A 14,543-nucleotide genomic window follows, 5' to 3' on the forward strand; every position below is an offset into this window, starting at 1 on the left:
GACGACCATTTCATTGATCGACTGACCTAATACATGCGTGAATAGAAATAAATGTAATTCAAACACATTTGATTCTCCACAATCCAGAACCAAAAGGAAAGCTTCCTTATCCACATTTCTTCTAAATTTTTTTTCTTATTTTATCGACCCCACATAATATAACCATCCACATTTTTTAACAGACGTTCATTCTGAATCTTACTGTGCAGAGCTTAAGTATTATGTAATTCAGACTTGAATCTGACAGATCTCATTAACTTATTTCGATAGCCCACCTTACTTTACACAAATCAAGAGCTCCAACTTCTCTTTTATACAAACTAAGAAGCCGAATTTCTTGATCTTTCGGTTCCCGACACTAAAATGATAAAATTTGGAAAGTATCCAAATTCCACATTTTCCATAACCAATACAGGAAATCTCCTTCAACTCATCATAATATTAACAATAATGCTATTTTTACCACAATTTTATACCACATTTCTTTACCATATGAGGTGTCAGATGAGTTGGACAGCCACATCATCTAAATTAATTAGCATTTAATCAAAATGTTAATCAATAATTAATAAAAATATTGTTAATTAAATGATGATTGTGATATACAAAGAGTCTCATTCTTTCACCTAAGATTATTTAAGTATTTTAATTAATAAAAAGATTGAAATTAAATGATGTAGCTTATTCAACTCATCTGACACCTAACATGATAAAGAAATGTAATATAAAATTGTGGTAAGAATAACATTACTCTAATACTAATATTAAATTAGGCCAAATACTAAACAATAAATAATGTTCAACCAAATTACAAAAGAGTGTTGTCCAATTTTTGAGGATAAAATCCTTGACCAAAATTAGAAAGCACTCAAAGCAGAAAATAGGAGAGAGAAAACTAGAGAGAGAAACAGAGAGGAAAGAGAATGATGGATAAGGTGTTTTCAGTGGAGGAAATGTCCGACCAGCTGTGGTCTTCCTCAGGGCCTCCGGCCAATGGCGGAGCCGCCGACGGTGACGACTTGTCTAAACTGAACCGGAGTGCATCCGAGTGGGCCTTCCAGCGCTTTCTCCAAGAAGCTTCTCCCTACTCGCCGTCACCCTCCCCGCCGACGCCGCCACCTCCGCATCATTCTTCTTCTTCTTCTTCTTCAGCTCATCATCACGACCAAGACGACGTCAAAGAGATCAAGATGGTCAATTCCCAGCACCCCCACCCCAATCCAACTCAAACTCACTGCAACAACAACACGGCGGCGTTTAACCTGCGGCCGCCTAATGTCGCCGTCGATTCCGAGGAGTACCAGGCGTTCCTGAAGACCAAGCTCGATCTCGCCTGCGCCGCCGTGGCTCTGTCGCGGGTAAAGGTTCGTCCTTTTCTCTCTTTCTGATCATTTTCTTCTCATGGTTTCTTTTTCTGAGTTTGCTCTGTTTTTCCGAGAAAATATGGTCGAAGTCAAACCAATGGGTTGGGAATGAGCTTAGCTTCTGTTTGGTTGCTGAGAAAGTTGAAGAGAAAAAAATTGAACGTGAAATCTATTAATTATTTATTTATTTGTTATTTATGTAATTATTAATTGTTTTTTTTTTCTTATAGCATTTTCTCGGTATCCAAACAGAGTCTATCGTTTGGAATTTGCTTTTGTTGGAAACGCTTAGGTTGTGCTCATAAGTCATGAGCCTTTTTGTCATAAAACTTTTATTATAAATCCGAATGCTTTTTGAAGAAGAACCCATTAAGGTGCTTCTCCAAAATTGCATTTTTACGATCTAAAAGTGCTTTTAAGTTTTTCGTTAAACATGATTAGAAAACACTTTAAACCTTTGAAGTTACAAAGTTTTTAACTGGTTGGTTGGTTAACTTGGTTTTGTTTGATATGCTTGAATATCATGTGACCGAGCTAAAATGGAACGGAAAGAAAGAAAAACTTCCGGATCCTCGTCGGATTCTCTTTATGATAATTTTGAGAATTCGTGAATCTATGAATCATATTCGTTTATCGTATACCGTGCAATCAGAAATTATTTTAAATATTTTTATTTAAAATTAAATATAAACAATACTTGACAAAAACTGACCGTACAATATACGATAAACGAACATAATTTACGAATATCTAGAATCGTCCACCCAAACGATCTGGAGAGGATCTTGTTGGTAAACTTACCACTTTGACTTGAATGTTGAACCTTTCGTTGTGGATTTGTGGGACCTCCTCAATGGTAATAGCAAAAGTATCTTGCTGCCATCAAATTTAACAGTAAAATATATGTCGGCACTAAGCGCCTGTAGTCTATAGCTACTCAAGAAAAATTATTTGACTACTGCAAATAACAACAAAGTTTTATCTTATTAAGTAGGGTCGGCTTTATGAATTTTAAAACGTCATTACGTAGTCTTCCGTTAGCTCTATGTGCTCCATGTCTTTTCTTAAAATCCCTTTCTTAGTCTTTATTTACTTCTTTTGCCTTGAATTTCTATCTCATAAACGCATTTTTTAACCAGAGCATGATTTTAAAATCCGAGTGAAATTGAACAAATTAAGGAATGTGTTTTCCCAAAGAAACTTTCGGTAGTAGGGTTCTAAAGGTCGAGTAGTCTTTTCCAACGCTTGAAGCGAGAATCCACACGAACAGAACAATGTCTACTTGCTCTACAAGATTAGAAAACCGTAATCTTGTTCATCTGATTAAATGGGATCATAAGCAATGACAGAGCAACCTGTCCTGAACGAGAGAGAGTAAAACGTCGATTCTTCTGTTGAGATCTAATTCGATCTTCATGAACTTGTCGAGAATTTTTCTTACGAAGTTTTGTTATGTATAGACAAGTGCTAGCTGATATGTTCTGGTCGTGTCAATAGGGATCGTTGGTGAATGCTCAAGAACCTGTTGCGTCGGCTGACAGCGGCTCACACGCTTCCAGTACTTCACTACTCGCATCTCAAGCCCCTTCGAAAGGTTTACATTGAAACAAAAACGTGTTCATAATCGACATGTACTTATACTTTTTTTGCTAGATAATGTGATGTTGTTAGAATGTCGTGTGTGTATATATATATATATATATATATTTTTTTTTTTTTTACTATTTTACCTATGTAGGAGCTGGGTATGATTTACCTTCGTCACCTGCAACGCAACATAGATCTGTGATCCCAGTAAGACAAGCAACTAGCGGATCCTCGAGAGAAATGACAGATGATGAGGAAGCTGAAGGTGAAACAGCAATGAATGAGAATATGGAACCTGCTGATGTGAAACGCGTGAGAAGGTAACACCGATATCTGATGTTCTTGTTGTAGGCTAGGTTTCGGCCCTGCATTACATGTTCTGAGTGCAAATGATTGTGACACATTACATGTTAGGTCTGCAAAATAATCAATTTTGCACCACATTTCACTTGTGACCTAAATAAGCACAGCTAGACGCTTATGTTAGGTCTGCATTACATCTCCATCTCTTACTTATGGATTCAAATGTGTGGCTTTAAATACGTTTGGTTTCATTGCCTTCCACGAATTCATCCCGCCTTTTCCAGAATGCTGTCTAATAGAGAGTCAGCTAGACGCTCAAGAAGAAGAAAGCAGGCACATTTGACTGAGCTTGAGGAACAGGTCCGTTCTTTTTTTGCTTTCTCGGCTTCCTGTTTGATCTCTGTCTTTTGGTCTCCTGTAGATTTCCTAATGCAATTTTCTTTACAGGCATCTCAATTAAGAGTCAAGAACTCCTCTTTGATGAAGCGCCTGACTGATGCGGACAAGAAGTACAACGAAGCAGCTGTTGACAATAGAGTACTAAAAGCTGATATCGAAACATTGAGAGCAAAGGTACGCCTGTCATCAAAACTGCTCGAAAGTTAAATGCCTTGGTAACTGGTTCCTGGAAGCCTCTTAGAGTATGAACCGAAAAATCATATAAGCTTTGTTATTTCATTTGTGACTAAATTCCAGGTAAAGATGGCTGAGGAGACAGTGAAAAGATTAACTGGGTCGAACCCCATGTTCCATGCCATGTTAGAGATGTCATCAATCGGCATGGCACCATTTGATGGAAGCCCTTCAGAGGCATCAACAGATGCTGCTGTTCCGGTGCAAGATGACCCAAATCAATACTTTTTTCAACCTGCTTCTGATAACCCTATACCAACTCATGACCCGAGAGTCAAGAATGATTCTACAGACGTTCCTTCTGTTGAAAATGTGCAGAAGAATTCTGCAGCAACATCACCAGCAGATGTGTCGGAGAACAAGATGGGACGAACACCTTCCCTACAGCGAGTTGCTAGCTTAGAGCATCTGCAAAAGCGGATAAGGGGCGGAAACCCATCCAATGGGGAGCAATAGTCACAAACAGAGTGATCTAAGAACGAGGAAAGATTGATTAAACAATGTTTTGAACAACCATTGTATTGCATCAATACTTTTGGATTAGTTATGTAAAAAAATGCTATTCTTAATCCGTACTGCACTGAATTATACAGTTTGATACTTTTAGCACTTTCATTTTTCTTGTCATGCACGGAACAGATTATACTCAGTTTCCTTACATGTCGTATTCACCTACTCTTTAGCAAGTGCTCAACAAATCGAAATCCAGATCAATTGAAACATGCTACTAATTTGGATTCCATGAAAATTTTGGCCTTCTTCGACATATCATCAAATGTTACAAATCGAACAAATTCAAAAGGAAAATACTGCTAACGGCTTGAAGTTTGAACTGAACTACAACCGGCTTTGCTTTCAATTCCCTTAACCTTCATTTCCTGTCTTACCATCTCCACATCCTCCCACCTTTCAGCAGATGCATAAATGTTCGACAACGCAACATAGTCCTCGCTCTTTAGAGTCGATTCTGCAGAACTCTGTGCTGACTGTACGTGGAGCAGCTTCTTCCCCACCTTGTCTCCCATTGCAACATCCCCATGGAGGTTGCAAGCACTTAGCAAACTCCTCCACAAGACGGTATCACTGGCATCCCTCCTATAAACTCATAGGCTTCTTTCAAGTGCCCTCCGCGGCTAAGCATGTCAACAATGCAGCCATGGTGTTGCATCCGAGGCGAGACATCAAACTTGCTCTTCATCAAATGGAACAAATAGAGGCCTTCTTCAAGGAGGCCCGAATGACAACAAGCTGAAAGCAAGCCGGTGAAAGTCACTGCATTGGGTTTTATTCCAGAACCCTCCATTACATCCAAAAGCTCCAATGCTTCACTTCCCTTACCGTGAATGGCTAGCCCGGTCGCCATTGCTGTCCAAGTCAAGACATTCTTCTCAACGTTGTTTGCACCAAAATGTTTGATACGACATCATGTTTCACAGTCCGACCATGTATCTGTCTGCCTACTAACAACGTTGGAACTGAAGGCAATCTAGCACAAGCTCCAAGACCAAAAATGCAAGTCGAATCGTCAAAAACTAAGGTTGATTTAGAAACCCAATTGGCAAAAACAAGAACTGAATCTTTGGGGTGAGAGCATCTGATCAAAGTGTTTAGGAGGAACAAGTTTGTTTGGAATACCAAATGGGCATAAAGGTTGGTGCCCTTTGATAAGGTGGAGTGTTGCTGGATGAGTTTGGCATGGAGGGACGGAGATTTGGCATTTGAGGCCACTGGTGATCAATTGGGCATGGATTTTTTTGGGTTGGTGGGTGGATTTTAGGGTTAGGTTTAGGAGAGAGCTCTGGCTCTTGGGAGATGGTGCATGAGGGTTCTTGGAAGTGAACTTCAAAGGGACAAACAGGCTTAAGAAAAAGCTAATATAAGTGATGGTTTTTTTTGGATGTCTTCAAGACAAAATAAGTTAAATAACTAGAGTAGATATGCACACGTAGGTTAGATCGGTTGATCAGAATAGCGTATATGTGTTTTTACGGACAAGTTTAAATTTTATTCATAACAATTGGTGTCAAAGTCAATTTTACTACGCTGAAACTAGAGATTGTTAAAAAGCGATTTATAAATTGAATTAAGAGGATTGCAATTATTTATGGACATACAAATGAAAAACTAAATATTGAAATAATGAATGAGGCTGCCACAAACGAAGGCAAAAGGTGACCATGGGCCCTATATCAATAGAGTGAGCTAACGAGGACAGTGAGTATAAAAGCGAAATAGAATATTTTGAACAAATAATATTATCTACATTAAAAGAATAAGAAATCGAACTATATGAGTATAAAAACATAATAAAATATTAAGACCCACTTAGCAGCTTCATAATCTGAAATACTTACTCATTTTATTATCATTTTTAAAAAATTTCATTTGATTTGGAAACTATTTATATTACTTATTATCATAGATTCAATTTCTCAACATGTTAAATAGGTCGAATTAAAATAATGCTCATGAGAAGAAGAATGATCTTTTGCATCTAAAGAGTAAGATTTATTTTTAGAGTAATGTTAGGGAGATTAAATTTATAAAATAAATAATGTGTTACCAATAAAAATTGAGGACGTTTATCAGAGTTTAAGTAATAATTCAATTATCAACTTCCATATCATTTAGTTTACAAATTTTAATCTACAAATTTAGTCTCTTTAAAGTTACTTTTATCTTTATTAGTCCAGTCTATCGAATATTAGTTATTTTTTTAAATAATTTTCACCATTTAAATACCGTCCAATTTCCAGACCATCAACCATCCATGTGCAAATTCAACCATCCAATGTCCAATCTCTGGTCAATATTAATATTCAAAGGTCCCACCTTTACCTTATTTTTTTTATTTTCTTTTGGCTGGAGCCGCCTTTCCCCTTCAATTTCATGTTATCCGATCTTCCACACCCCGAAACACACAAAATTCATCAAAATCCCCAATACCTTCAAGAACCCAGGAACCAAAAATCAGGTTAATAAGTTACCAAAAAAATTCATGGAGATTTCATCTTTTACTCTGTCCACTCCTAGATCCCCACTTTTTCTCCCGTCCCAATCATCCCAATCCACCTTCTTGACCAGCAATGGCACCACCTCTTTGTCCTTCAGTAAAAGCACTGTAAATGGCAGTGCTTTGGTTCTGAGCAGAAGCAGAACAAGAACTGAGAGAGCCCAGAAGGGTATGACGTGTAACGCTCTGTTTGGTCTTGGGATGCCGGAGCTTGTGGTTATAGCTGGTGTGGCGGCTCTGGTTTTTGGACCCAAGAAGCTGCCTGAAGTGGGGAAGAGTATTGGGAAGACTGTCAAGAGCTTCCAGCAGGTTGGTTTCTTTTCATCCGGATCTGTTTGGTTGTCGAGAAAATTTATGAACTTTATTGCCCATTTAATGATTTTTGTTGTTGTTGTTTGTGTGTGTGGAAATTGGAATAAAATTGAGATTTATAGTTTGCTGAGCTAAATAGGGTTTTTTTTCTTGAGAAAGTTTATGCAATTTCCGGAATTTTTGTTGCAATACTTAAGTTTCCACGAAAAGGAGGGAAAAAAGAAAGACAATTTAGGGTACTCATGTTTGAGGATATTGTGTTGAAATGGGAAGTTAAATGTAAAATTAGAGAGAACGAAATGCCATGCCATGCTTGTACTACCTTGCTGAACTCCAATCGAAGAACATGCTTTTTAATGGCGAAAATTGATGGTAGAAAACACTATGTGTAAGAAGGGGAAGAAAGTTAAAGTCATCTTAAGATGGAGTAAATCAAGTGGGATCGCTGTATTGGTGCTTAGTTAAGTCAATGCAACTCTTGGAATGGTGATTAGAATTCTGATATTCCATTTACTTCCCTTTTCCGCGTTGTGTTGTTACGAATGGGGCAACTCTTGAAATGTTTTAGATTGTTGACTATTGTGGAGTTGTAGACTTGTAGTTTAGTTGTTTCTGCCTTGTGTATGACTTTTGGTTAAAGTAATTGTACAGTCGTTGGTGCCTCCACATTGTGGAAAGAAACTATGGTAATCTCTAAGTTATAGTAGATTTCACAGTGATTTTTAATGTGAACGTATTTGTTTTCATCTAAGGTAGTTTTCCTTTCGGTATTGATAGCAACGATTGCAAAGTTATAACATGGTTCAAAATGATGGTGATAGGAAGGAAAATAAATACAATGGAACCCCTTACCGTTCTTTTTGAATAACAAACAATAACAAAACAACAATAAAGCCTTATCCAACTATGTGGGGTAGGCTGTATGAATCCTAGAAAACGCCACCGCTTGGTTTTGCGCCAAGTCTTCCGTTAGCTCTAGGTACTTCATGTTTTTCTTAAAGTCTCTTTCCAAGTCTTCCTAGATCTTCCTTTACCCCTTTTGCTCTAAGGCTCTTGCTCATAATCTCATTTTCTAACCGGAGCATCTATATGTCTTCGGTTCATATGTCCAAACCACCTTAACCGATTATCTCTCATCTTATCTGCAGTTGCACCTACTCCTACTTTACCTCATATATCCTCATTCTTAATATTGTCCTTTCTCCTGTGCCACATCCAACGAAACATTCTCATCTTCCCTACACTTTGCATGTGTTGAATAATAATAATAAACAATATGCGTGTAAAATGCAATTCCTTTGCATTCTCCCCACTTTTGCTCTCTGTTGAGTGAACAATGTGAATTGCAAAAATTTGAGCGATGAAAATGAGGGGCTCTAAATGTAAATAATTATTACATCTCTAGGGGATTTATAGATCTTGGGGAAGAGGGGAAAGGAAAATGTGTCTTTGCATTTGCCACTATGCTGTATGGTTTGATTGAGTTGGTTATTGCAAGTTAACATATATGGACGATCAAATTTAGTTTTTGGTTTTTAGTCATATGGAACCTTTAATGTTATGTTTATGTATTTTATTTTGGAGTGTATGATGTGGGGATCGGGGGAACGGGAGAAGGATCAAATGATTTTGGGCAGATGGATGCATATAGATATCAAATTCAAAGAGTTGATACTTGGTTAGAAGTGTGTAATTCATCGGTGGTCAGTGATCACCAAGCATAAAGTTTTCTTGTTAGATTTTTATTTAGATGTTACTTAAAAAAGATGGGAATAGAAGCATATTCTCCTACAACTTGTGTTAAAAGAAGAAGGATGACAATTGACGGTTTTGGCTCATTTAGTTGTTAATCAGTACGATATCTAAAAATAACGGTCTAATCATTACAGATCCAAATAAATTCCGCATGTCAATTTCCAAGGAATACTGAGCAGTAGGCACCTTACGAAAAAGTTTAGTTCATATTATAGTCTATTAAGTACTCATAAATGGGGAGTTAGAGAAGAAATAGGGATGCATAATTTATTCGGCTGACCCTTAAAATTGGTTAGGGTGTGATTTCTTTGTGTATGTGGTAGCATGCGATCGAAGACTATTTAAATGTTGCTGCTTTCTTCAGTGAGCTTTATTAAGCGAATAGTGTAATCACTAGAAACTTTGAACCCAGTGATTTTATAACTTTTAATTATCTCGTTTTCTCCGGCTTCCTTTCTGTGCTTCTCATAATTCATAAAGAGTGTATTTGAATCCTTTGTAAATCTTGCAGGCAGCAAAGGAGTTCGAGACGGAGCTTAAAAAAGAACCTGAGGGCCTCACAGAGACACCTACAGCGTCGAGTGAAGAAGAAAAACAAGAAGCCAACGTCGCAAGTTCACAGGAAAACGCATGAGGTTGTAGTGATAACCCAGTTGATACATTCTCTATTTTTTGTTGTGCTGTAAGCTTAGAACATGAACAAGGCAGATCAATATTCTCGTTCTTTATTAATCTACTCGTTATGTTCTCAGAACATGCTAAGTTAGATCGCCTATATGTTTTTTCTTTTCGTTGCAAGGGCCTTGTAGCTCAATTGATTAAGCGAAGCGCATTTACCCTTACAGAGTTAGACCCGAACTCCTGAGTTTAAATCCTCCCCCCACACTATTGCTTCCATCAGAAAACTCCTTTCTTTAGTTAAGGGATAGCTTTGCACTTTGCCCTCTCTCTTCAACTCAGACTGCCTTCTAAAAAATTGGACCAAATTATGTTCCCCTGTCATGCTCATAAGGAGGAGAAAATCGTATGTCGGGCTGCTCGTATATGGCAGCACTCACAAGTGGTGGGCACGGGATAGGATCCATATGCAGAGGGGAACGGCCCGCCACTTTTGAGAATTTTTTTGCCATATACAGGGAGCAAGATATAAGATTTTTTACATTAGAAGGCGGAGGAATATACCCCAAGAAAAGAAGAACCTTTTGCTTTGGAATGAAAAGGAGGAGCTTCTCAATTAGGGTTTTGCTTTCCTTAAAGTAGGGTTCAAGGTATTTTATGGCATACGCAACCCTAAACCATTGTCGCAGATAATGGATTAGTGGTCCAAATTTGCTATTAATCGCCACGAGGCTATGACATCCATCCCAACTCAAGATTTATTAATTATATACTCACAGTTTTGAGTAAACAAGATTATTTCTAGCTAAATGATATAATTATACGGGAAGATATCCTCTCCAGATCTCTCCCATCAAATCCTAGAGATCCGTTGATCCGGACCCTTAAAATTTAGTCAACGGGTACAAACAGGAGGCACCTCTAAAAGTTATAATAATTGTAGATGTTGGATCAAATTTCAAGGATCCGGATCTCCGAATCCCTAATATTTGGTGGGAGAGATCCGGAGGGGATCTCTTCCCTAATTATACCATTATAAAGGCTCTTTATTATAGCGATTCCGTATTATTGTAGCAAATGGGGAAGATAGGGCCTTCCATGTAGACCGTGTATTTACCGTGTTGGACAATCGTAATTTTGGAGCAAAAGAATGACAAACAATTAGATATATAGGAGTACAGAGCCTTTATCTAAAGAGATACCCATTTTTTTGTAAAAATGAGGACTAGTTGTAGGGTTCATTTCACATCAAATTTTAACTATCTGAACCATTTATGTTTTAGTCTCTATTCATATGTCATCTTTTAAAAAAAAATCAATTCAATTTGAAATCATTTACCCATTTGATTGTCATGGTGAAATTTCAATGTTTCTTAAAATATAATATTCGTCAATTTCTTTGAATTTAATTAGATGCCTCAAACATTCCCGATTTAGCTCATATTTTGCAAAGATGATCTATAAAGCGCAACTTGAAAAATAGACAATTTAGATCGTCAAAGTTCAATGTGAAATGAGCCCCACTACTAGTCCTCATTAAAAAAAATGGAAATCCCTTAAAATAAGAGAGAGGATCCTCACCGGATCCTCTTTGTAAGGATCTCGGAAATCCTTCAATCATATCCATTCATTATGCATCGTGCGGTCAATTTTCATCAGGTATTGTTTATATTCAATTTAAAATAAAAAAAATTTACAATGATTTCTGATCGCACGATGTACGATGAATGAATGTGATTTGAGAATTCCCGGGATCGTCACAAAGAGGATCCGGCAATGATCCTCTCTCTTAAAATAAAGGCTCCTTATAAGGGTATATGACGAATACATAATTGATACAATGTCTTCTACGTATCTTAATTTGGCTACAATAAAGCGAGATACCTGCTATGAAGTTGGTCCTATCATACAAAACTTGATATTTTAACAGACGCGTGATCTCTCTATTCCTTGTTTGTTCTCCCACATTTTTCAGCTTTGTATAACTTTATATGATATACTTTTTTTCTCTGATTGCTTCAAAGGCTTTAATCATATATCAAAAGTAAATCTAAAAAGAGGTAATGATGCACTAATGATAGGTATAGCTCGTCTTTTTGGGATACCACACTATTTTGGCTTACATATAGGCGATTAGGTCCTTATCAAGGCTAAAGGCCTCACGGTAAGATTTTTCTATATCATCGCGTTTATATCGTTGCGTGAGCAGTTCACTTATTACTTGAGTAAATTTTAACATATAATTCGTTGTATCTCCACCTATTATATTTTTTATTCCCGTAACTAATGAAAAGATATTCTAATTGGGTGTATATTTATGGTTACACCACAAAATCTTCACATTAGTCGAGTCTTGCTCATCTTCTATGTGTAAACAGGTCATCGATGAGCTCAACACTTACTTAGTGATATATCTTTGGTGATACACAAGATTTTTATTACTTGAGTAAATTTTAACATATAATTCGTTGTATCTCCACCTATTATATTTTTTTATTCCCGTGACTAATGAAAAGATATTCTAATTGGGGGTATATTTATGGTTACACCACAAAATCTTCACATTAGTCGAGTCTCGCTCATCTTCTATATGTAAACAGGTCATCGATGAGCTCAACACTTACATAGTGATATATCTTTGGTGATACACTAGATTTTTTTTTCCATGAAAACCCTCTATCTTGGTTTGATTAGGCTCTTTAAAACTTATGTTTGCTTATGATATATCTTTGGTAACACCACAAAAATTTCTCCTTAAAGCCTCATATTAACGAGAATATTATACTCTATCACCAACGGTATTTCCTCACGAGTCTCTCATTCTTCATTGGGGAGTGCTAGCAATCTTTGCACTAACCTTTGCATTTGAACATTTTCACTTCTTCACATGACACATGTCATTTTGTTACGCTAAAGATCTTGTTTTCTAAGTAAAATGACATCTGTCATGTGCAGAAGTGAAAATGTTCAAATGCAAAGATTAGCACAAATATGATTAGCATTTCTCTTCTTTATTTAGGTCTCGTCATCTTAGAGCTCATTTGGATGTGCTTTTAAAATCACTGAAAGCGCCTTTGGTGAAAATGTTTTTAGAACTAATACTTAGTAAAAATGCAAGTAAATTATGGAAAAGCACTTTAAATGCTTTTGGAGTCAAAAAATATTTTCTCTAAAAGCGTTTTCAAACATTTTAAAAGTACATTCAAACAAGTTCTTAATCTTGCAACCAAATCAAGTGGTGGAGTAAGACATTGACGTGAGCAAATATCTCCGATTGCACTCAAGATTTCCCTTTGCTCTATCTTATTCAGGGTATTTTAAAGTTTAGGTTTACATATGATAGGTGTATTGTGGTGTATCTTATAGGTGTGCTATAAAAAAGTAACTCCACTACATAAAGGGCACCGACCCTTAAAAGGGAAAAGAATTAAAAACTAGAAAGATAACAACCTTTGTGTATTCAAATTGTTTAAGATGCAAATGGACAATGTTTGTCACTAGTCAGCTAGGCCCGAGACCCCTATCAGCCCTAGTCAATTTTTTGTTTGGGCTGCTACAAACCCAAGTTTATCACACATTTTTCCTATTAAAAACTTTAAACAAATAAAACTACCAATCGAGAAAGTTCAGAACGATCATTTTTGAGATGTCAATAACAGTTTCTTTGATAGAAATGTTGAAAATGGTCGCATTCTCCGCATAAAAGGATGAATTTAGAAAGAAAAAAAAAAGATTATCCTAAACCAACACGGGATGGCTTAATGGTTGGGACGAATTCCAAGCCCGTATTTCACATAACACATTATGAATTCATTTTGTGGCACTTGTGAATCACACGATAGTGGTCAGGAGGAGGCTGAAATGCTTCTGTTAGTCCTTCCAACCCATGAAAAGGTGAATTGCCATGGCAAAGTCACCAGCTGATCCTTTAAAAAAAAAAAAAAGACAAGATTATCAAGTTATAGACTAATATCATTATTTAAGAAAGCAGAACAAAGAGGACCGAAAGTAAGGAAAAGGATCCTCTCTAAATTCCTTCCACCAAATCCACCAAATCAGGGGATCCAAACTCTTGAAATTTGATCCAACGGCTAAAGTTATTATAAGTTTTAAAGGGGGCCCCTATTTTTAGCCATTAGATCAAATTTCAAGAACCCGGATCGCTTTCCCAAAAGTAAGATGCATGAACCAATAATAGAAACTTAATTACGTGAAGTAAACATAATACATGATTTTCAGGTTGTAAAATTTGATGGCAACACTCTAGTTTTAAAAAGTTGGAACTGATTTTTCTATGGATTGGACGGCTATGATCATCTATGAAAGTATCTTTAATTATGCACCATAATTATGTATTTCCCATTTTGGTTAGGGTATGCGAGAAACATGTCTAAACCACGTCGCTACACAATTCACCGCATTTTCAAGAAGAACTCGTAAAGCACTAAGCAGATTTTGATAAATTCAATCTCTAGTAGTGATCCAACTGCACATGATAATAGCAAATATGAACCCTAATCGGATAATAATGACCAAAAGCTGAAAAACAGACGTGCATATTCTTCAAACTAGAAGTAGAAATAAAGTCAGAAAAAAGAGAAATTTTGACTAGGAGGTTTTGTGAGAAGAGTTAAAATAATTCAGATCAAGTCATCGTAAAAATAGGGATGTCGATAATGAAGAAAGTTGAGGTTCCACTATAAATCAATTGATAATATATGACACATGCAATGTCTCTTCTCTCATTAGTGTAGAATTCATTCTCAACATGTCTCCTCACATGTGACTTATGTTCAAGCCTAACACGTGGACAACACAACTCAAATGAAGTTGAGCACGTGTAGCCATTGGGATATACACGTGAGACAATTTTACTATGATATAATGAAGAAAGTTGAGGTTCCACCATAAAACTAATTGATAGTATAAAAAGTAACCTAACTACATATAAACACATA

The 14,543-nt window shown here is 36.6% G+C and overlaps 2 protein-coding genes across 2 annotated transcripts; both read left to right on the plus strand.

The window, feature by feature from the left end:
• The first annotated feature begins 843 nt into the window (after window positions 1-843).
• Window positions 844-4,694, plus strand: LOC137722618 (light-inducible protein CPRF2-like). The gene is made up of 6 exons (XM_068461662.1): window positions 844-1,364; window positions 2,862-2,958; window positions 3,103-3,271; window positions 3,539-3,614; window positions 3,702-3,827; window positions 3,951-4,694. Exons 1-6 carry the CDS (start codon window positions 924-926, stop codon window positions 4,341-4,343), a joined length of 1,302 nt encoding a protein of 433 aa, XP_068317763.1. The 5' UTR covers window positions 844-923; the 3' UTR covers window positions 4,344-4,694.
• A 2,045-nt stretch (window positions 4,695-6,739) lies between these two features.
• Window positions 6,740-9,747, plus strand: LOC137722620 (sec-independent protein translocase protein TATA, chloroplastic-like). The gene is made up of 2 exons (XM_068461663.1): window positions 6,740-7,209; window positions 9,479-9,747. Exons 1-2 carry the CDS (start codon window positions 6,886-6,888, stop codon window positions 9,599-9,601), a joined length of 447 nt encoding a protein of 148 aa, XP_068317764.1. The 5' UTR covers window positions 6,740-6,885; the 3' UTR covers window positions 9,602-9,747.
• Window positions 9,748-14,543: the final 4,796 nt, after the last annotated feature.

Source organism: Pyrus communis, chromosome 17 (assembly GCF_963583255.1).
Source record: "Pyrus communis chromosome 17, drPyrComm1.1, whole genome shotgun sequence".
Lineage (NCBI taxonomy): Eukaryota > Viridiplantae > Streptophyta > Magnoliopsida > Rosales > Rosaceae > Pyrus > Pyrus communis.

Coding starts and splice junctions, on each gene's coding strand:
- LOC137722620 (XM_068461663.1), top strand. CDS start 6,886: ATGGAGATTTCATCTTTTACTCTGTCCACTCCTAGATCCCCACTTTTT. Junction 7,210..9,478: donor CTGTCAAGAGCTTCCAGCAG/GTTGGTTTCTTT, acceptor TAAATCTTGCAG/GCAGCAAAGGAGTTCGAGAC.
- LOC137722618 (XM_068461662.1), top strand. CDS start 924: ATGATGGATAAGGTGTTTTCAGTGGAGGAAATGTCCGACCAGCTGTGG. Junction 1,365..2,861: donor TGGCTCTGTCGCGGGTAAAG/GTTCGTCCTTTT, acceptor TCGTGTCAATAG/GGATCGTTGGTGAATGCTCA. Junction 2,959..3,102: donor ATCTCAAGCCCCTTCGAAAG/GTTTACATTGAA, acceptor TTACCTATGTAG/GAGCTGGGTATGATTTACCT.